At 52.2% G+C, this 24010-nt stretch overlaps 1 protein-coding gene across 3 annotated transcripts in view; it reads left to right on the top strand.

The window, feature by feature from the left end:
* The window catches only part of AHCTF1 (AT-hook containing transcription factor 1), a 1100496-nt gene that overhangs the window by 1050162 nt on the left and 26324 nt on the right, over window positions 1-24010 (top strand). For all 3 annotated transcript variants that reach the window (XM_086927206.1, XM_086927204.1, XM_086927205.1), the window contains one exon: window positions 3303-3391. In XM_086927206.1, coding sequence (XP_086783332.1) covers window positions 3303-3391 — 89 coding nt within the window. The remainder of the gene's footprint in view (window positions 1-3302; window positions 3392-24010) is intronic.

Genomic DNA, 24010 nt, shown 5'->3' with positions numbered 1-24010 from the left:
ACCTGTCCAGTCTCCACCTCCATGCTTGGAGATTGAGCGGCGGCAGTTGAGGCCATTTGACTTGCCTCCTGAAGTCTGTGATGTTATTCTGGCAGCCAGGCGTCCCTCCACTAAGTCGGTATACGCCTGTCGGTGGAACAGATTTGTGGCATGGTGCACAGCAAAGGCTGTGGATCCTCTTTCTGCCCCTCTTTCGGAGGTTCTTCTGTTTCTTCTTTCTCTTGCCCAGCAGGGCTCTGCTCTGGGCACTATCAAGGGCTACCTTTCTGCCCTTTCAGCCTTTTTAAGGCTTCCTGATCAGCCTTCTTTGTTCAAATCCCCGATTGTAACTCGATTCTTGAAAGGCATCACTCACATGTTTCCGCCTGTTCCGTTTGTGATGCCTCAGTGGGATTTGAACCTGGTTCTAACTTTTCTGATGTGTGCTCCCTTTGAGCCCCTTCATTCTTGCCCTCTCCGTCTCCTGACTTTAAAGACGGCTTTCCTGGTTGCCATCACCTCTGCCAGGAGAGTGAGTGAGCTCCAGGCTCTTTCTGTCCAACCTCCTTTCCTGTCCATTCATCCCGACAAGGTGGTTCTGAGGACTAGACCTTCTTTCCTGCCCAAGGTTGTTTCGGCCTTTCACATCGGGCAGTCCATCACCCTCCCTTCCTTCTTCCCGCCTCCGCATCCTTCAAAGGATGAAGAGCGGCTCCATCGTCTGGACCCAAAACGTGCGCTTTCATTTTACATGGATCGCACACGCCAGTTCCGGGTGGATGACCAACTGTTTGTTGGCTACGTGGGTGCGAAGAAGGGACGGGCGGTCTGTAAACGAACCATCTCTCGATGGGTCGTCCTCTGCATCAAAGCGTGCTACTCTTTGGCTCGGAAGGAGCCTCCTGTTGGGCTGAGGGCCCATTCCACTCGGGCCACGGCGGCTACCACTGCCCTGGGCCGGGGAGTCCCCTTGCAGGACATTTGCCAAGCGGCTACGTGGGCCTCGCTGCACACCTTTGCGAGGCACTACTGCCTGGACAGTCAAGTCCGGAGGGATGGCTTCTTTGGCCGTTCTGTCCTCCAGGACTTTCTGGTGTAGTATTGTATTGGTTCGCAGACCCACCACCGGGGTTGGTATTGCTGGGGTATGTATTCTAAGGTAAGGAATCTAACACTAACGTGTTTCTTTCAGATGAACAAGTTACTTACCTTCGGTAACGATATATCTGTAAGAAACATTAGTTAGTGTTAGATTCCTTACCGAACCCACCCATCCTCCCCGTTCTGCGAACTGATACCTAGGGTTAAGGACATCCCTTTCAGGGCCCTAGTTTTTACATGGCACCAGTGTTGGTTCTCTCATGGCTCTGCGTCTCCTGGCGCGGAAATGCTGTGTGCAAAGAACTGACGTCAGCGCGCGGAGGCGGCGTCTATATACTCCAGCGACGTCATCACGACGCCAACGACGGACGCGGAGCCGCAGGGGACGCCTGCAGACGACGCCTACCGACGCGCAGGGGTACTGCTACGCAAAAGTTTCCGGATCCAGACTGACGCCTGGGGATATTCTAAGGTAAGGAATCTAACACTAACTAATGTTTCTTACAGATATATCGTTACCGAAGGTAAGTAACTTGTTCGTTGAGGCCATTTGACTTGCCTCCTGAAGTCTGTGATGTGGCAGCCAGGCGTCCCTCCACAAAATCGGTATACGCCTGCAGGTGGAACACATTTGTGGCATGATGCACAGCAAAGGCTGTGGATCCGCTTTCTGCCCCCCTTTCTGAGGTTCTCCTCTTTCTTCTTTCTCTTGCCCAGCAGGTCTCTGCTCTAGGCACTCTAAAGGGCTACCTCTCTGCCATTTCCGCCTTCTCAAGGCTCCCTGATCGGCCCTCGTTGTTCAAGTCCCCAGTTGTAAATAGGTTTTTGAAGGGCATCACTCATATGTTTCCTCCTGTTCCTTTTGTGATGCCTCAGTGGGACTTGAACCTGGTTCTAACTTTTCTGATGTGTGCTCCCTTCGAGCCACTTCATAACTGTCCTCTTCGTCTCCTTACTCTTAAGACTGCATTCCTGGTTGCCATCACCGCTGCCAGGAGAGTAAGTGAGCTCCAGGCTCTTTCTTCTCAACCTCCTTTCCTTTCTGTCCATCCGGACAAAGTTGTGTTGCGGACGCGACCCTCTTTCCTGCCCAAGGTGGTCACAGCCTTCCACATTGGGCAGTCCATCACCTTGCCCACCTTCTTTCCGCCTCCGCACCCCTCGAAAGAGAATGAGAGGCTCCACCGTCTGGACCCAAAACGTGCGCTCTCATATAATCTGGATCACACACGCCAGTTCCTGGTGGATGACAAACTCTTTGTTGGTTACGTGGGCGCTAAGAAGGGACGGGTGGTGCACAAGCGGACCATTTCTCGATGGGTCGTCTTGTGCATCAAGGTATGTTACTCTCTGGCTAAAAAGAAGCCTCCTGTGGGGCTATGTGCCCATTCCACTCGGGCCACGGCCGCTACTACTGCCCTGGTTCGGAGAGTCCCCTTGCAGGACATCTGTCAGGCAGCTACGTGGGCCTCGCTGCACACGTTCGCAAGACACTACTGCCTGGACAGCCAAGTCCGGAGAGATGGCTTTTTCGGACGTTCCATTCTCCAGGACTTTCTGGTGTGATCATTGGTTCGCAGACCCACCACTGGGGTTGGTATTGCTAGGGTATCTATTCTAAGGTAAGGAATCTAATACTAACCTGTTTCTTTCTGAATATATATTCTGTGTGGTGTCCTTTCACTTGGTGTTCAAGGGGGTTACATATGGTAATACAGCTGGCTTCACATGCCAAAAGAGTTTAGCCTAAGACTGCTTTGTCCACGCTACCACTAGGATAGCTGGTCTATAAGGTTGACTTACAACCAATCACCATAAGGGTTGTTTGGACTGATACAAGGTGGTCACTAGAACTAGTGAACATCATATATCAGGCCAACTTCTCACACCCGCCAGTTACTGTCCGCGCATCAGAAGGGCTTGTTTTATTTGATTGATCTTAAATTGGTTCGAAGATAGCGCTTCTGTACGTATTATGGGAAGTCTCTCATTATGGGACCGATGCTCAAATGGCACCGTGTATGACGTTAAACCTGTGGATAAATATCTTGTTTTCTCTGAATCCTTTTCCACAAAGTATTAGAATGTAAAATGAATTGTAGAAGTGATTAATGATATAAACAATGTTACACATGCATAACCTTTTTGCACACACATGATATTTTCTGTTTTTCATTGACTTGAATTATGTTGAATTAATTATTTTATTTTTTCTTCTGTAGGATATACTCATTCAGGAAACAGAGGTTTCCGATGAGCCGGCTGTTAAGAGAAGAGGCAGGCCACCCAAATCCAAAACAAAAGGCGGCAGGTAGGCATGTCACATTATTTTGGTTAGATTTGTTTTTTTTAAATAAATCATTGCATTCTCTTAAGCAATTTATATGTCCACGAAGCAAGACAGAGCATGTGTTAATTCCTTAGAAAGTATCTTTATATATTGTCATTAACATTTCCTTCACACAATCCTGCCAGGATATAGCTCTATGTATAACAGGTCTTGGTGTTTTTCGCTGAGCAGTTTGGAAAGCATAAGCAAAAATCGTAGTCACCCTTAGGCATGTGTGGGTTATGTATATTTCATTTATTGGTTGCAGACATTGCCACTCTCTTTAAAAATGAGCAACCGCAATGCCTATTTTTCAAAAAGCTGTAATGTGCTCGAAAATCCCACAATGTGTTACGGAGGATGCTGTCTTAGAGATTTCAGCTTGGCTAAATTGCAGCACATTGCTTAATTCATTATTTGTGCAGAAGTAGATGTGCTTTGGAGCAACTCGCTCAGGTACATCCTCTCAGATGCGTCTCCCCAGTCTCTGGGAGCATCTGGAGAGAGAGAGAAAAAAAATGAAAAAGGCCTTCTGGGGTTCTTGGATTTAAAGGCTAAACAAGGGAAATACACCCCTGCTTTACCCCAGGATCTGATAAAGACTACTAGCCGCAGATTCCTTCACATAGAATTATCCCCAGACGGGAGACTGGATCCGGAAACTTTTTGCCACAGCATCCTTGCGCGACGGGTGCGGGGCGACACCACGCGACTCCGCCCAGCCACCTTGCCCACGGGAGGTTAAGGACATGGTAAAGTGACCTACATGCCAGTATTTGATTCTTACCATCCCCCAAACCCTATCTTGACCAAAGGCAGGATGTGTTAGCTCCTGCTACACCTCTCGGCCAGGACGGGGGGGGGTCTACAGGGTCCTGCTCCCCTTGCCTAAGAGTTAGCAGTATTTTGTTTTGCATCTCTCCTATACCAACTCAACCAAAGTGTATAGTGTGAATATGTCTCTCTCTCTCACTTTGCCTAAGAAGCAGGAGTTGTATAGCCCAGCCTTGCCCTCAGGTTGGAGATTGTTTTTTTGTACCTGCTCTCTCCACCTTCTCCTCTTACCCAGATGCAGGGAGGTTTTATTGAAAAAAGCTGAGGCCGCTCACTTCTGCCTAAATGCCATGTTCACAATGTCAAATATGGTACCAAGCTAGCTGGCAGCATTCTCGGTCTCCTTTACCCACAAAGTGATTGCAAGCATACCAGCTGGGGCCTTCTCTGTTGTCTTGATTCTAGTTGGTTCTCATGGTGTTAAGAGCTCTGTTCTTAAACACAATCCATGGAATTGTTTTTGTTTTTTTAAAGAGTACCCCTACTGCCCCAAACCAATGGGCAGTAGACAAGATTGGAGCTGATAAACCCCCACCACTCATGAGTTTCAGGTGGGGTCTACTAAATAAGTAGTACTGTGTTATCAATTCAATTTTTCTCCTATCTTTTCTCCCATGGTTAAAGTTTGTGCTACTCCATCGTTGGCACTGTGTCAGTGCTGCAAAACGTATTGTATCCCAAGTATCAGGTTTGGAAAACTAATCCCTGTTTGATGAGTGTACTTTATCTTTGAATCTTGCTAGTTTCTCATCAGAAATGTTATGTGACCTTCTAATCACAAATGACACTTTGGTGAAGTTTTCTTCTGATTACATCAGCAATTTATTGATATTTTTTCATTTCTTTACATTGAATCATTCTTCATTTGTATAATGAAATCCAAACACTTTATCAATGCCCAATGCATTTCGGGTCGAAGATGACACTTCATCAGGGGTCTCTAGAAATTACATAACACAAGAGCAAATTCAGTCCTAACAAAATACTAATGTGGCTTCATACACCTCCATTATACACACCAAAACAGACCTATCTGTGGAAGTTACTAAACTCAGCAGCCGGAACTAATTAATCTAAAAGTGAAAAATAATGGTTCAACAAATGTGCCCATGATGATTACAATGACTAAATCATGACTGCCATATGATTACATGCGCCGCAGTTTCTATCCAGTAATACTACTCCATGTGGTGCCTCCCCCGCGGCTCCGGCAGAGCCTACGGTGTCTCCGTCGGCCTACCCACCCTTCCCGTGTCAGTCGGCGACTACGGCCCAACTGCAGGAATTTCTGGTTGCCATGGCTCGCCTCTTTGGGCAGTCGGGCCCACAGGCCCGACTGGGGTGTCCTCCCCCTTTACTGTCGGCAGCTCTGGCATCGTTATCGGATTCGGCCCCGGCACCGCAGCCCCCCAAAGATCCAGGCCTGGATCCCGGTCGACGCTGGTTGACCTCGTGACACATCCACCGACGTAGACCCCACCTGCACCACCTCCGACGTCGCCTCCAGTCTCAGCCCCGATGTGGACTCAGATCCGGTACGGCGTCGCTCAACACCGATGGGGATTTCTATCCTTATGTCCAGCCTCCTTATTTTAGGCCTGTTCGTCGGCCTTAGGAGGAAGGGAGTGGTCTGAGGACCCTCACACAGCTCAGTGTGAGTATGACCCGGACTGTGCAGAGGAACTGGGGGATGCCAGTGGTCTTGACACCTCTCCTGACATTGGCATGCTCACTCCTCCTACCGAGGCTACGGAGGAGGGTGCAAGTTATGCAGTGGTGTTGGGTAGGGTGGCCGATGCAATCCACCTCCACCTCCAACTCCCTACAGTGGCTGTCAGGACTAACCGCCTGACAGAAGTGCTTCAGCTGGCGGCTACCTCTGCGGAGCCACTGCTGCCTTTTAATGAGGCACTTTCTGATGTTCTTTTGGGCACCTGGTCCAGGCCCAACACAGGCGCTCCTGAGGATAGGAACGTGGCCCAACGCCATCCCCGGCCCCGGCGACCCCTTTTTCCTCGCCCAACACCCCACCCTTGAGAGCTTGGTTGTCCAAGCCTCCACGTCCCAAAGCGCCTTCCCTACCGCACCCTCGGATAGGGAATCCAAGAGACTGGAATAGTTTGGGAAGATGATTATCTGATAGAGACGTCTAGCAGCAGATTCATTAACTTACAATATCCCCAAGTGTCAGACTGGTATGGAACATGTTACGCAGCAGCCCCGTTTCAGATTGGGGGTGGGGGGTCCGCCCTGACGTTGTTTTCTTCTTTTCCGCGTCACAGCGCGGATCCGGGAAACCAGCAGTTCCTGGCCTACTTTTGGGCCTTCTCGGCACCGTTGGTGTCGTACCTCAACAGTGTGCAATGCCCTCTAGGTTCAAAGCCTGTGAGGCCTGTGCGCGTCAGATGTCTGGCACTGACCCGCACCTTATTTGCATGTGGTGCCTTGGTGTGCACCATTATTCCAAGCAATGCGGCGACTGTCAACAGATGAAGCCGAAATCCCTTTGGGAACGCAGTATGAAGCTGTTGGCCGCGTGACTTTCCGGGCCAATTTCTTCTCGTCGCTGCTCTCCCTCTCCAAAGGGGCTTGCTTCCGAGGCCGCTCCCGCAACTCGCGCCCAAAAAAAAGGTAAGCGGAGCCACAAGCATCCACTGAGGTCCACCTCTCGTAGGCGTCCTGCTGGCGCCCACTCCTCTCGTACGTGGTCAGGTAAGGGCGCCCGGAGGTCACCTCCTCCTTATCCTCCTTTCCCAGGAGTTGGAGTGATGTGCGCCCAAATGGAGTCCTACTCCCGGGTTCTTCAGGCCTACTTCGAGTTCCCCGCCCTCCCTGGCGCACCTTCGGGCCCCACAGAGGTGGAGGGTACTCAGGCCGGGCCCTCGTCGACGGATCCTTCCCCTGCCAGGGTTGTGTTCACCGACTCCGGAGGCGACGACGTTGGGCCACGGCCCGGACTGTCCTGATTGCTCTAGCACACTCCGCCAGTCAATGCATAGCCCTGTGCGGCTTCCGGCGCCAACGGCGGAAGTGTCGTCGGCGATGCCGACGACGCCGGGTTCTCCTCGTCAGTCAGCGCTTAGCCCTCTGCGGCTTCCTGCGCGGACGGCGGGGCAGGGTCGACGACACCGAGGGGGATCCACTCTATCTGTTCCTCCATCCTGCTGCTCAGGGCCTGGAAATTCAGGCGGATTTTGCTTTACAAGACTCCTCTTCTTTGCCTTTGTTTTCTCCCACCCGGGAATTCCAGTGGCTGGACGCATGTGGCAGACAGCTTTTTGCTTCTTCTAGCGCTGCCATCTGCCCTTTAAACACTACATGCGTGTTTGCATGTGCGTCCTCCGCATTCTGGGACTCCGTGGCTACCTTGCTTCCTTCTCTTCTGGGGAAATTGCGCTCGGAGTTCCTCCGTCTCGTCCTTCACAGAAAGGAAATGGCTCATTTTAATATGCGCTCCTCCCTGGATGCCACAGACTCTGTGGGCCGTGCTCTTGCAAGGTCGGTGGCTTTGCGCCGTCATGCCTGGATGCTTGACAGCCGCTTCCCTGATAATATCCGGGACAGCCTCCAGGACATGCCATTTGACGGAATAGACCTTTTTGAGCCCCACGCGGACTCTGCGGTCTCCCGGCTTCTGTCAGGGCTACTATAATTATCCCGCGCCACTGACTCGCTGACTTTTTTCTTCTCGGTTGCGGTCTTCCTTTATAGCAAGTTTTTTATCAGAGGCAGATTGGTGCCTCTATATTGTCGGTATAGCCATAAGGCTGGGTTGTTTTTGTTTTCAAGTCCTCTAACTGTCTGTTTTGCCAAGAGGACCCCCCCCCCCTCCTTGCCAGTGGTTAACCCTTGCCCTATATGGGGTATTGGCTGGTGGAAGGTATCTGTCTTTGCCTTCTGTTAGAAATGGGATCCCTGGCTGGCCAGGGCTTGCGCCAAAGTCAGTCAGAGACCACCATTGCCAGTCAGGGCAAGGAAGTTACACGCCAAGAAAACCCCTGCTCACCCCCTTGGTAGCGTGACACGAGCAGTAAGGCTTACCCCGGAGGCAATGTAAGTTAAGTATTTACGCACGCACCCACCAGCAACAACATCCCAGGCCCCCCACAAAAGGAACTCCACACAAGGTATATGTAAAAAATAGCCTTTGTATTGCAAAAACACCTTAGATAAGAACACACACTTTACAATGTGCCAACAGGCACGGGCAGAATTTACAGGGGATATTTACAAGACAGGGCCACCTGGACCACTGTCAGGAATATGCACTTTCAGACTTAATACTTGGTAGAATTAGCACTTGTAGGAATAATAATTAGCACATAGCACATATAGTAATAATAAAATAGAACATAAAGCACACAACCTGTAGCGGCTGGATCTGTGAGGAGACGCGAGGATAGGACGGCCGCGGGCAAAATGGCGGCCGGAGCCCTGATGAGAGCGCCGATGACCTCAACTCTCTGTGGGAGATACGCTTGACGGGCGAAATCTGAGGGACGCAGGGGCTGCCTCTAGTTGAGGATAGTCTCCGGGGGCTTCTGTAGCGGCAAAACACCGGGGGCGGCCCCGGTTACAATCTGTCTTCCCACGCCTGCCTGACCTTAAAATGGCGGCCGGGTGTGACTTGCAACTATCGGTCGGCGCCTCTACTTGACCATCTGGCCCCAGCGCTTTCTGCCTCTCCCATAGGCGACCCGCAAGCTCTCTCTGTGTCTCATACCTGCGGGGGTGAGCCCTCTTCAAGGATCCCTGGCAGTGACCCTCGCCTGCATCTACCTCTACGATCTACCGGACATTTGCAGTGCCTTATTGTGAGGTGCCCACCCGACGACATCAACCCGGGAGGGAGGGTCGCTGGCTGCTCGCTGATTCCCAGCGGAGCCTGCCGCTAACATATCTGGGCAGGGGGTGCACAACTGGCCCCTAGTGCTGCGGCGGTTCCCCCTCGCACCACCCTCCTTGCAACTCGCCTGGACCTAAGATGGCGGCCGCCAGTGACCGCAGAGCGAAGATAGCCGCCACGCGGGGCCTGCTCTTAACATGCCTGGGCAGCGCCCCATGGCCAACGCGGGACCGCACCAACACCTCCACCACCTTGCGCACTCTCACGCCCACCGAGCCGGATGACCGCAGGCTCTCCAAGATGGCGACGCACCTGCGGCTGGCCTCCAACTTCATCTCCCACCTGGGCTTCCACCTTCTCTCCTGGACTTCTTGTCTTCTGTTCTGTCCTGACCGACACCCTGCTGCTGTTGTCGGACAGTTTCTCTGGACTCTAGCCCTCCTCCCACTCCCTCATCCTTAACCCTTTTCCCCGTGGATGATCCTCAAATGTTTCTTCCCTTTGCTTCATCTCCCACCTGGGCTCCCACCTTCTCTCCTGGACTTCTGGACTCTTGTTCTGTCCTGACCGACACTCTGCTGCTGTTTTCGGACAGTTCCCACCCTCCCTTTGTGCTGTGACTGCATCCACACTTATGGAGCTCTGCTCTTTGACTTATTGTAATAACTCTAATGTTCGAGGCATGTGGGCTGCTGAATTCATATCTGTGCATAGATCGCCACCTAGTGTTGGGTCCGGATGATTGCACATTGTTGTCCTGGAAGAGTCTTCGAAGTATCACGAGATAGGTGGCTCCTCCCCTGGACTACAGTGCGCATGGGCATCGCCTCCATCCCCAGATTGTTTTTTTCCGCCATTGGGTTCGGATGTGTTTCGGTTCCCTCTGTCGGAACCGATAGTTGTTCTATTTCTACTCGAGACCAAAAGGTCTTTAGGCTGGGCGTCGGTATAGTTGCGTGCGGGTTTTCTTTCTGACTCTCAGCTCCGATTTCTTGCTGCCCTTCCACGTGCCTTCGGCGCGGACGGGCCTACATTACACCTCTAGCCATGGAGCGGACTCCATTTAAAAAGTGTCCGCTGTGCCACTCAAAATATTCGCACCTCGACGTGCACCCTGTGTGCAATACCTGCTTGTCGCCGGATCACCGCGAGGACACCTGCATGGCGTGTTCGAAATTCCGGAGCAAGAAGACATTGAAAATTCGCCGGGCCAATCGACTCCAGGCTCAACTATCGGCTGCGGCGCCCCCTCCAGAAGACATTTTCCAGGAATCTGTCGAGGTAGAAGACGACGCGCAAGACTCGGACTCCGGTCCCGTGTACGATGAGGAGACCTACGACGCGGGCGAGGAGGACTTTGACGAAGTCTCCGACGAGGTAGGGGACGACGATCAGGCTTGTGCCACGATGGGGGATAGCTCAGAGGAGGAGCATCCCCAACCAGACTCAGGGGTTATACCCCTTCAAACGGCCCAGGTCGAGGGATCGCCTTCGGGCCTTACCCAAGATCTCACTATGAGTCCTACGTCCCCGCCTCCGGGCCCGGTCACGGACATTTCGGAACCATCACTTCAGTTGATAAAACCGAAAGTGAAGCCAACTGGTCACGCGCCATCGGATCCGAAAACGAAACCGAAAGTGGCGCAGGTGATGAAGGTTCTGGAGGCGTCAAATACAAAGGCATCCAAAATGGCCGACCAGAAGCGTCGCGCCAAAATGGCCGACCCGAAACCATCCGGGTCGGCGCCGAAGGCGAAGGTCTCAGATGCGGCTGCATCGGCGCCGAAAGGGGTCGTGGACCCGAAGACGGCTCCGAAGAAACGTCAGGGCGACGACGCCGATGGGCATGGGCCGCCGGCACCGAAGAAAGTGCCCTCTGTCGTTGTGGATCTCGAGGATGAGGATTCGCTCGAGCCAGTCCAGCCCTCTCCAGCCTTCACAAAGAAGGTGGCGGAATCCTTGCAGCGGATTCGAAAAGCCGGGGTGGTTCCCGCTCAGGACACTGTGGCGCCTCAGACTACCGCGGGCCACAAGCCTATCCGTTTCACTCTCCCGCCCAAGTCGGCGCCGAAGGCCTTCGCGCCGAAGCCGGGCGGACCCGCTAAGGAACCATTGACACCCAAAGCTGCCTCAGCGGTGCCAAAGCCTCGACTCCAGTCACTTGCGGTCGAGGAACGTCGTGCGGTGTTCATCGACGCCAACACCGGAAAACTGTCGCTCCTCAAGAGGAAGATCACGACGGAGCCGGCGTTGGAACCCTTTAAGATCCCTCTTAAAAACAAAAAGGACTCTGCGGGATCTTCGGCTATGGTGGAACCTGTGTCCCCCAGGCCCTGGGGCACTCGCCGGCGCATTCAGTCGCAGTCGATGCCGACGAGGAGGATGCCGAGTACACCTATCCGGCGTACTCGGATCCGGAGGAGGAGCCTGTGCCCTGGACCACCGGGGCCGACAACGAGGACCCGCAGTCGGGTCAGGACACTCAGCTTTTCGCCGCCAAGACGTCCCCTACAGAAGACTCGGCGGCCTTCAATGCACTGATAGAGAGAGCTGCGGCCAACCACGACGTCGAACTACACTCCGACCCCGTGGATGTGGACTTCTTGTTCGACACCTTCTCGGTGGCTGAAAAGTCGGTCAAAACGCTGCCGATGCTTAAGGGGGTGCTCAAGCATGCCGCAGAGGTCTTCAGGGAACCCACACGGGCGCGTGTGGTCAACCCTCGGATCGACAGGAAATATCGGGCAGCACCCACAGATCCAACGTATATCAAGGGACACTTGCCATTGGACTCCTTGGTCGTTTCCAACGCTCGGAAGAGGGCAAACTCTCAAACAACTGGTGACGCTCCTCCCCCAGATAAAGAGTCGAAAATCTTCGAAGCCTCAGGCAAAAGGATCGCTGCACAGGCAGCTAACATCTGGAAGATTTCTAACACCCAAGCCCTGCTCGCACGTTATGATAGGGCACATTATGACACACTTGAGGCCATCCTACAACACCTACCTGACCAATACAAGGAGGCAGGGGAGATGCTTATTCAGGAGGGTAAACTCATTACTAACGCATCCATCAAATGTGCACTGGATGTGGCAGACACGGCCTCCAGGGCTATCAATACAAGCGTGTTGCTTAGACGCCATGCCTGGCTTAGGATTTCGGGGTTCAAACCCGACATCCAGACTACTATACTAAACCAAACAGTCAATCCTGACCATCTGTTTGGCCCTGAAGTGGATGCCTCCCTGGAAAAAATGAAAAAAGACCAGGAAACTGCCAAGTCAATGGGGGCTTTACAAAGTCAGCAGTTTCGGGGTGGCTCCTTTCGCCGCTCAAATTCAAAAGGCACCTCAAGAGGACAGGCATCCCAATCCACACAATATTACAAGGGTAACACCCAAGCCTCGTTTAACAACAAGGGCAGAGGTGGTTACAGAGGCAATAATGTCAAGGGCAGGGGACGTGGAAACAATGGCTCCAGGTCCACCACCACCAACAAGCAGTGACGTCTTGTCACTGCCCCCCGACCACACAACACCAGTCGGGGGGAGACTCCAGCAGTTCCTGCCGGCGTGGGAGTCCATCACCACAGACAGGTGGGTGAGGTCTCTTATCCAGTACGGGTACTGTCTAGAGCTTACGTCCATTCCACCGGACATACCGCCAAGAAACCGTCCTATGTCCAGCGAGCACTTGACCTTGTTGCAGCAAGAAGCTCTACTCATGCTGCAAAAAGGGGCGATAGAGCTCGTTCCATTGCAAGAACAGGGAACAGGGGTTTACTCCCTCTATTTTCTCATCCCCAAAAAGGACGGGTCCCTCAGACCGATCCTGGACCTCAGGCCCCTGAACTGGTACATCCTCTCGGAGCACTTCCATATGCTCACGTTGCAGCAGGTGCTTCCCCTGCTTCAACAGGGGGACTTCCTGGCTACACTGGATCTGAAGGATGCATATTTTCATATCCCCCTGCATCCTTCACACAGGAAGTATCTCAGATTCACAATCTTAAACCAGCATTACCAGTTCAAGGTTCTGCCGTTCGGGGTCACCACAGCACCGAGGGTATTTACAAAATGCCTGGCGACCGTGGCGGCGCATCTCCGTCGCCAGCACGTCCACGTCTTTCCCTACCTGGACGACTGGCTCATTCAAGCAAGGACAGAACAGCAGTGCGTCGACCACGTGTCACGCACCATTCATCTCCTGCACGATCTGGGATTCTCTCTGAACTACCCAAAGTCCCATCTCCAGCCCGCCCACGTGCGACAGTATCTGGGCGCGACAATCGACACTCTGGCAGCCACTGCGCAGCCAAATTCAGTGAGAATCGCCAGTATCCAGGCGCTGATCCAACGATTCAGACCCCAACACTCGCTTCCAGCGAGGGTGTTCATGCAGTTGATAGGCATGATGGCCTCCTGCATCTCCATTGTCCCGCACGCGAGACTACATATGCGTCCGCTTCAGGAGTGCCTGGCACGTCAGTGGACTCAGGCTCATGGGCAACTGACAGACCTAGTGTTGGTGAGCGGTCGGGCGTACAACTCTCTGCATTGGTGGAATCCACTAAACCTTTGCAAGGGCCGACCATTCCAAGAGCCTGTCCCACAGATTATCCTGACAACGGACGCCTCTCTCCAGGGATGGGGAGCGCATGTACTCCATTACACTGTGCAAGGACTATGGACGCTACAGCAACGGAAGATGCACATCAATGTGTTGGAACTGATGGCAATCTTCATGGCCTTAAAGGCGTTCAAAGTACATCTGTGCAACAAAGTCGTGTTGATCCGGACGGACAACATGACAGCCATGTACTACATTCTGAAACAGGGAGGCACACACTCTCCACAGCTGTCTCATCTGGCTCAGAGCATGTGGAAGTGGGCCATTCAGAGGAACATCTTCCTCATGGCAGAGCATCTCCCGGGCAAAGACAATCAAATGGCGGACCTGCTCAGCAGGCACAGCCATCAGATGCACGAGTGGGAGATACATCCATCAGTACTCCAACCGTACTTCCAAAGGTGGGGTCATCCAGAGATAGACCTATTCGCCACAAAGGAGAACGCAAAATGCCAAAGCTTCGCCGCCAGGTTCCCACACCCGCAATCACAGGGCAATGCGATGTGGATGAACTGGTCAGGCAGATTTGCGTACGCTTTTCCCCCAGCACCTCTGATACCGCTGGTGGCACGCAAGCTCAGGCAGCACTCGATGACTCTCATCCTGGTTGCTCCAACGTGGGCTCGCCAACCATGGTACACCACGTTTCTCGAACTCTCCGTGGTACCGCATCAAAGGCTTCATCTCACTCCCAGCCTTCTGACGCAGAGCCATGGCGACATTCAGCACCCAGATCCGCAACAGCTCAACCTGGCGATCTGGCTCCTGAAGTCCTAGAGTTTGGCTACCTCAATCTTCCTCCCGATTGTATGGACATCATTCGGGAGGCAAGGAAGCCCACTACTAGAGCTTGTTATGCGGCTAAATGGAAGAGATTTGTCATCTACTGTGCTAACCACGATATTGACCCGCTAGATGCTTCCATTCAAAACATCATCTGTTACCTTTTTCACCTGTACCGATGCAATCTAGCGTACTCTTCCATCCGCATTCACCTGTCTGCTATGGCAGCATACCTCCAGAATAGGCAGCACCTGTCACTCTTTAAGGTCCCTGCTATCAAGGCCTTTCTGGAAGGACTCAAAAGGGTCATTCCACCAAGGACCCCACCAGCTCCAGAATGGAACCTCAATGTGGTTCTTACGAGGCTGATGGGTCCTCCCTTTGAGCCACTGCACTCTTGTGAGCTTCAGTTTCTGACTTGGAAGGTTGCGTTCTTAGTAGCAATTACATCGCTACGGAGGGTTAGCGAGCTGCAGGCGCTCACCATCCAAGAACCTTTCTTCCAAGTACATGCTAACAGGGTAGTGCTCCGCACTAACCCTAAATTCCTACCCAAAGTGGTATCACAATTCCACATGAATCAAACAATTGAATTGCCGGTGTTTTTCCAAAACCCAGAGACGCTGGCGGAGCGCATGCTCCATACCCTTGATGTGAAACGGGCTTTAATGTACTATGTAGACAGGACGAAAGATTTCCGCAAAACCAAACAACTTTTTGTTGCTTTTGCCACACACCACAAGGGAAACGCTATCTCCAAAGCGGGGATTGCTAGATGGATAGTAAAGTGCATTCAGATCTGTTACGCTAAAGCTAAGCGCACTCTCACTATCCCACCGAGGGCCCACTCCACCAGGAAGTTAGGGGCCTCTATGGCTTTCCTAGGTAACATTCCCTTAGAAGATATCTGTAGAGCAGCCACATGGTCTACCACACATACTTTCACTAAACACTACTGTGTAGACGTGCATTCCAAACAGCAGGCAGCTGTTGGTCAGGCTGTTCTAAAAACGCTTTTTCAAACTGCTGCAGCTGGCACGGGCGACCGCCGATAATGGAGGGACTGCTATGTATTCTATGCACAGATATGAATTCAGCAGCCCACATGCCTCGAACTGCAAATGCTACTTACCAGTATGCATCTGTTCTTGGCATGTAGGGCTGCTGACATTCATATCGCCCACCCTCCTCCCCGGCGCCCGTAGCAGCTGCAGTGTTCATTCATATATACACATATGCTCATAGCATGGCCATCACTCACATTCTTCACTCCATCTCTGCCAATGGCTAAAAACAATCTGGGGATGGAGGCGATGCCCATGCGCACTGTAGTCCAGGGGAGGAGCCACCTATCTCGTGATACTTCGAAGACTCTTCCAGGACAACAATGTGCAATCATCCGGACCCAACACTAGGTGGCGATCTATGCACAGATATGAATGTCAGCAGCCCTACATGCCAAGAACAGATGCATACTGGTAAGTAGCATTTGCATAATGGTATTTGCTTTAGACCTCGCACCATATACCATCCCTATGTGACTCTTAGAGCTTATCCAGTCATATCCCTATGTATATAGAGATAACTCTAATCACTAGTGTATGCAGTAGACCTTTGACCGATTGCAATAATGCTAAGCTTTAGTATTCGCTGAAGTCCTTACACCTTATACCACCCCTATGCGTCTCCTAGAGTTTAACCAGTTATCCCTTCCTATGTGTATGTAGTTGACTCTTATCACTAGTGTTTGCAGTGGACCTTTGTACTCTCTACCACCCCTATGTGACCATTAGAGTGTTTCCAGTCATATCCCTCCTGTGTAGATAGAAGATAACTCTAATGACTAGTATCCTATGTGATTCTTAGATTGTATCCATGTGTATCCCCTCCCTGTGTTTAGAGTTATAGCTGTAACGACTAGTCGCCTGTGTGACTGTTGGAATATAGCCAGGTGTATCCCTTCCCCCGTGTGAAGAGATAACCCTACTCACTAGAACAAAAAGAAGCGTGCTCCTGAAATGTGTAACGTAACGGATTCTATGTAAAGTGCTTTGATAACATGTAACGGAACTGGTGCTATGTAAAGCGCTTTGATAACCTAATCGGTTCAAGTTCCTGAAATGTGTAACGTAACTGATTCTATGTAAAATGCTGTGATAACATGTAACGGAACTGGTGCTATGTAAAGCGCTCTGATAACCTAATCGGTTCAAGTTCGCGCTATAGAAAACTCTAAAAATAAATAAATAAATAAACCAGTAACCACTGGTTAGAGATAAGTACCACCTACACAACCCTAACCACCTTAGGAAAATGTCACGTAGGGAACCAGGACCTCACTAGCAACACCTGTACTAGAAGAAAACAACCACCTAAGTATCACAATACCTGTAGGGGTGTAAGCACATTACACATGATGCATCACAACACATTCAGAGGTGTAGGGAAGGAAAACACATGATGCATAACATACATTCAGCGGTGTAAAAACAAGGCACATGACGCATAAAAACACATTCAGAGGTGCAGGAAAAGATCACAAATTGCGCAAAACTCACATGAGCCACCACCTGTGGCAGTCCCTAGGCCAACTGGCCTTGTTGGGGCTAGGACGCCCTGTGTACCAAAGTCAGGGGCCTAAACGTGGCAGCAGCCCACGAAGTGCTGGGCAGCTGTGTAGACAATGAGGGGACCACGTGGGAGCCTCACAGGCTCTGAACAAATGACTGGGCCCCCCAGGAGCCTCTTGCGGCTCAAACACAATGTGGGCAGGGAGCCTCTCTGGGCTCTAGAACAACCCTGGGGCCAAAGCACTCGTGACCCCAAGAGCCTCGTAGCTCTATACAAACAGAATGGCACTCAAGAGCCTCGGGCTCTAAAACAACTGTGGGGCCCTGGGGCCTCTCTGGGCTCTGCAGACCAACTGCGCCGTCGGTGGAGTCCCTCGTAGGGGGACTCGAAATCTACTGGTGCCCCAGAACCTCTGCGGCTCGTACTAACAATGCCTGCTGAGCCTCGTGGGCTCGGATTCACAAATGGCGCTGTGAGCCTCTCGGGGCTCGATAAACAAATGGGACGCCTTGAGCCTCTCGGGGCTCTAAATACTCTGGTATGGCCCGTTGGAGTCCCGCTCGGGGGACTCAGAAGGAACAACTGCCCCCTCTCCCTACTAGGGAAACTCGTCGGAGCAGCCCACTGCCAGTCAGGGCCGCTCAGGGAGGGATGAGAGGGGCCCTGCGCCTCCCACAACCCAGGTCTCCACTCACCGGGACTTCTGCTGGCGAGCCGCGCGTCTCTTCGCACGGCAGCGGCTCCTCCCCTCAGCGGCGGGGCAGTCGCGAAAGGAAAATAAAAGCGCTACCACATGCTTAGAGGAAGAATCAAGCGCTCCCAGGCACTAGGCACAATTACAGCGCTCCCCAGCGCTGCAAAGTTCCAGGGGCCAGGGCAAAGCGCTCCCCAGCGCGAGGGTGCCCCAAAGGGTAACAACCAGTCCTTCAGGAGGTGGGTGGGTAAGGCGGTGTCCAGAGCCAGCTCACAGGGTCCTCCTAGGCAGGGAGGCAGAGCCTGGTCTAGTATCACTTTCTGTATAAGCTGCAGGTACTTTTCAGTGAACCCGAGAGCCTGGGTTTGGACGGGTTTCAGCATCTTATTGAGGCTGTTCTGTGCCATGTCATTCATCATGGCTTGTGCGGCCCGTTGCTTCTTGCTATTGAGCGCATCTCAGCTGTTTTTGTTGTCTTGCTTCCTGGTGTCACTTCTGCCTGTGTATGAGCGTCATTCGTCCTGTGTTTGGGTATTCTTTCAATGCTGTGCACATCTCTGTCTGGTGAGGGTCTCCGCAGTGCTCTTCTTCTGTGGTACACGTGGGGCAGCTACACGTTCTCTCCACCATACCACTTATCCGGTCCTTTGGGTTGGTTATGGCGACTGCCGCATCCTGCGGTTCCTTCACGCCATAAGGTTCAGTTCTACTCCCTGCGAGATGCTGCACTTTTTTTTCATGCCAGTTTCTTACTAGGCATGTTTTTCTGCCATGTCGCACTGTGCTGGGCAGGGGTCAGTGACCTGCTGCCTTCGTATCTTTACCGGAGCTGGTTTCAAAATGTTTTACACTGTTTGAGTGATTTAGCTGGGCTAGCCCTGGCTTCTTGTCCACACCTTGGATCCTGGGGGTCCTTCATGCCTCTTTCGAGACTCAGCATTTTTTGTCGCTCAGGTACAAGTGTCCCCTCTACATTTGGGGGTTTTCCTGTTATTCTGGATGGGCTGTGGTGCCCTAGCCTTCCCTTGATTCCTGCTTTCTTCAGGGCACAGGGGTATGGTGGGTGGCTGCACTGTCACTTTGTCCCCACTGTGTTTCGTCCTTGGTAGTACACACTCCTTTAGTAATTTTATTTACTACTAGGTTCTTCTGGACCTTGCTGGGGTTTAGTCGCAGTCCTGCCTCCTCTATGGGTATGGCTTTGGTATCTATTTTAAATGAAGAAATCTGCGGCTAGACGTCTCTATCAGATGAACAAGTTACTTACCTTAGGTAACGATGTATTTGGTAGAGAAATACTCTAGCCGCAGATTCCTTAACGCCCGCCCGTCCTCCCAGTCCTGCGACAACCTTTTCAGGTTGGGCTTATTACCTTCACCTCCCTTTGGGTGACTTTAGTCCTCTGCGGAGGGACGTTTCCTCTTCATTCCAACTCCCGAGGCTACATTCTGTTTTGTGGCTTTGTTCTGCCCATTCTTGTGTATGCTCATATGACATGTGTCCTTTACAATCCTTACCCTGGGTTGTCCGATGTGAGTCTCCTTCTCCATTCTGTCTTCTTCAACCGCTTACGGTCTCTTGCCTTCCCTGTACTCTAGCGATTGCAGTCTCTGACAAGGCTGCCTTTGGCAAATCCATTATTTGGATTTGACGCCTCCTTTTAGGTGATGCTTTATAGTGGTTTGTCCTTGCTCCTGGATGTTGGACTGGTTGTCCTTCACTGTCATTTCTTATGGTTGCAGCCTTGCTGCTGGCTGCTGTGATGGTTCACCGAGGAGCTAGGGCTCAATAGTGGGTCTTGTGCCTCTGGTGGCACAGGCTCACACAGGCCAAGATTTCTATTCTTCCTATGCTCTGCATATTCTTTTGCCTCCCGGGGAGGTTGGGACTTTACACTTGCGGGGTTCCTCCCAGAGTGATGCTCTGTACTTTCCCTCCCTCAGTTTACCTTATACAGTGCTTGGCACGGTCCTTCTATGGTGATGGGTATTCACCATACCTTGTTTTTTCTTTTTCTGCACACTGTTCCCATATTTTCAGTTTTTTGGTGATGGCTTCGCGTTCTGAGACGGAAAAGTCTTCTGAAGAAAACTTATGTCTGCGCGCCGGGGTGGGGCATATATGGCTCCGCTGACATCACGTCCATGGACAACGTCAGGGCAGAGCCCTACTGCGCAAAATTTTCTGGACCAGTCTGACGCCTGGGGATATTCTTAGTTAAGGAATCTTCAGCTAGACTATGTCTCTACCAGATACATCGTTACCAAAGGTAAGTAACTTGTTCTTTTCCTTCCCCAGTTCAGGGCTGCGGTCTGTGAACACCGCATGCCTCTTGGGCCGTTATTCCCACTCTGGCTGGAAAACGGTGGACAAGTGCTGCCTCAGTGTCCGGAGGAGGCGCGGACAGTGCTCTCTCAGGCTATTGCTGAAGGGAGAGATGCAGCCAAATTCACAATTTGATGGGGCCTTGATACCGCCAACTCGCTGGGCAGAGCGATTTCCACGACAGTGGCGCTCTGTCGCCACGCTTGGCTGAGGACTACTGGCTTCTTGGGGGATGTCCAGAACACTCTCATGAACATGCCCTTTGATAGCCATTCGTCTTTTTGGCAACAAGGAGGATAGTGCGTTGGAGCGTTTTAAGGACTCATGGGCTACGGCCAAGTCCTTGGGCCTTTTGGCCACTCGCCCTCCTCCGTTTCTGCCTTTCGGGCCAAGGAAGGGGCGCCCCAACACGTTCGCTTCAGCGCCACAGGCCTGTGCAGCAACAGTCCCAGCGCGGATGTGGGACCCGCCGAGCTGGGTCAGGGAGCCAGCAGGCGGGTCAGTCCACCTCGACCACCACTGTCTTTAAACCTTCCTAGTCCGATTTTTCAGGCCCATCAAGCGCCAGTGAGCGGAAGGATTCGCCATCACCTCCCCCACTGGCGCACCATCACTATGGACAGGTGGATTTTACAAATAGTCCAAAGGAGCTACTCCCTCCCTTTCGAGACTGCCCCTCCAGCCATGCCCCCCCAGTACCACCGCATGTTGGGGGATCACTTGGCACTTCTTCAACAGGAAGTTGTGGCACTCTTGGCAAATGGGGCCATCAAGCACGTTTCTGCACCAGAAGTAGGTTGTGGTTGTTTTTCCCAAATACTCTCTGGTACCCAAGAAGGACAAGGGCCTGCGTCCTATCTTACACCTCCGGAACGTCAATCGCTTCCTCCGGAAGGAGAAGTTCAAGATGTTAACTCTAGCTCCGGTCTTGTCTGCCCTCGACCCTGAAGAGTGGATGGTAGCGTTGGATCTGCAAGACGCATATTTCCATATTCCCTTCGTACCGGCCCACAGTCATTACCTGCGGTATATGGTATGCCACAAGCACTTTCAGTTTACCGTGCTCCCCTTTAACCTTACCAGCATCCCTCTGGTGTTCACGAAAGTGATGGCGGGAGTCACAGCTCATCTGCGCATATCAGGGGTTCCAGTCTTCCCCTATCTCGACGACTGGCTGCTGAAGGCGGGATGGGCTCCAAGCAGTCGTCTCACACCTCCAGTCTACGGCTGACCTCCTGCATTTGCTGAGGTTCTCCATCAATGTGCCGAAGTCGCACCTGATTCCCTCTCAGAAGCTCCTCTTCATCGGAGAGGTTCTGGATACAACGCTCTTTCGGGTCTATCCTCCTGATCTTCGAGTCCAGGATATTCAGTCTCTGATTCCGATCTTTCGGCCTTTTACCTGGGTTTTGGTCAGGCTGACCCTGAGGCTGCTGGGCCTCATGGCCTCCTGCATCCTTCTGGGCGATCATGCCAGATGGCAAATGCGGGCTCTACAGTGGTACCTGAAGTTCCAGTGGGCACAGCATCAGGGGAACCTGTCCGATCACGTCCAGATCTTGGAGGGTGCTGCACGACAGTTGCAGTGATGGCTCACAAAGCAGCATTGGGTCCATGGCAGATCCCTCTCCCTTCCCCAACCGGAGCACACAGTGGTGACGGATGCGTTCCTCCTGGGATGGGGAGGTCACATGGGAGAGGCGGTGATCAGAGGCCTCTGGTCTCCTGCGAAGTCCCGGCTCCATATCAACCTTCTGGAGCTTTGGGCAATCCGACTTGAACTGAAGGCATTCCTTCCCTCTGTCCGGGAAAGAGTAGTGCAGGTGTTCACGGACAACACCACCGCCATGTGGTACTGCAACAAACCGGGCGGGGTGGGGTCATGGACCCTATGTCGGGAGGCTCTGCGCATCTGGACATGGCTGGAACATTAGGGCATTTCCCTGGTGGTTCAACACCTGGCAGGTTAATTGAACGCCAGGGAGCATTAACTTAGCCACAGGTGCATGATGGATCACGAATGGCCTCTTCACTCCGACATGACGCAAGGTCTCTTTCAACAGTGGGGAGAGCCTTGGTTAGATCTATTCGCCAACCCAGAGAACTTGCAATGTCAGCAGTTCTGCGCGTTGGAATTTCCAAGGCGGCACTCGCACGGCGACTCTTTTCGTCGCGAGTGGAGTTGCGGTCTGTGGTATGCCTTTACACATATACCACTGCTGCCAGAGTGCTGAAGATCATCAGGTGCGACCGGGCCCAAGTCATTCTTGTGGCTCCGGACTGGGCTCGAAGAGTATGGTATCCGGAGCTACTCAGTATGACCATGGATCCTCGGATCAGACTGCCTCTTCGGTAGGAACTCTGTTGCAGCAGCAGGGGACGGTCCTCTACCCAAGCCTGTCCAATCTCCACCTACTTGCGTGGAGACTTAGCGGCTGCAGTTGATTCCTTTTGACTTGCCTCCTGAAGTTTGTAATGTCATTCTGGTGGCCAGGCGGTTACGCCTGCAGGTGGAACATATTTGTGGCATGGTGCTCAGCAAAGGCTGTGGATCCCCTTTCTGCCCCTCTTTCAGAAGTCTTTTTGTTCCTTCTTTCTTTGGCCCAGTAGGGCTCTGCTCTGGACACTCTCAAGGGCTACCTTTCAGCTAGTCCCCTGTTGTAAATTGATTCCTCAAAGGCATTACTCACCTTTTCACTCCTATTCCCTTTGTGATGCCACAGTGGAACTTGAATCTGGTTCTCACATATTTGATGTATGTTCCCTTTGAGCCTCTTCACAACTGTCCTCTACGTCTCTTAACTCTAAAGCCTGCTTTCCTTGTTGCCATTACCTCCACTAGGAGAGTGAGTGAGCGCCAGGCTCTGTCTTGCAAACCTCCTTTTCGGTCTGTCCATCCGGACAAGGTTTTCTCAGAACCCATCCATACTTTCTGCCAAAAATTGTCACTGCTTTTCACATCGGGCCGACAACCACTTTGCCCACCTTCTTTCCACCTCCGCATCCTTCCAGAGATGAAGAGAGGCTCCCCCATCTGGACCCAAAACGTGCGCTCTCCTTTTACCTGAATCGTGCACAACAGTTCCAGGTGGATGACCAGCTCTTTGTTGGCGCCAAGAAAGGTCGGGCCATATACAAGCGGACTGTCTCCTGATGGGTCGTCTTGTGTATCAAACCCTGTTATTCCCAGGCAAAGAAGGATCCTCTGTTGGGGCTGTGCTCCCATTCCACTAGGGTGACACTGCCACTACAGCGTTGGGACGTGGTGTCCCCTTACATGATCTTCTGTCAGGCAGCTACGTGGGCCTTGCTGCACACTTTAACTAAGCATTACTGCCTGGACAACCAAGTCCAGAGAGACAGCTTCTTTGGCCGTTCTGTTCTCCGGGACTTCCTGGTGTGACCATGGTTCGCAGACCCACCACCGTGGTTGGTATTGCAGGGGTATCTATTCCAAGGTAAGGAATCTATCACTACTTGTTTCTTTCAGATGAACAAGTTAATTACCTTCGGTAATAATATATCTGTAAGAAACAGTAGTGATAGATTCCTTACTTCCCCACCCATCCTCCCCGTTCTGCGTACGGATTTCTAGGGTTAAGGTCATCCCTTTCAGGGCCCTAGTTTTAAGGCTCCAGTGGTCAGTATCTTGCATGACTCTGTGTTCCTGGTGCGGAAAGTCGTGTACAGAACTGATGTCAGCGTACGAGGGCAGTGTCAAAGTAGCTGCCGCAACGTCATCTCAGCGACCACGTTGCCAACGACGGACGCGGAGTCGCGCGACGCCACCTTCGGACGCGCAGGGGTACTTCTGACGAAAAAACCTTCCGGGTCCAGTCTAACGCCTAGGGTAATTCTAAGGTAAGGAATCTATCACTACTAATGTTTGTTAAAGATATATCTGAAAGAAACACGTTAG

The sequence above is a fragment of the Lissotriton vulgaris genome, chromosome 6, assembly GCF_964263255.1.
Source record: "Lissotriton vulgaris chromosome 6, aLisVul1.2, whole genome shotgun sequence".
In the NCBI taxonomy this organism is placed as follows: Eukaryota; Metazoa; Chordata; class Amphibia; order Caudata; family Salamandridae; genus Lissotriton; species Lissotriton vulgaris.
Note: the sequence above shows the minus strand (reverse complement) of the source record. Positions and strands in the feature narration are given on the sequence as shown.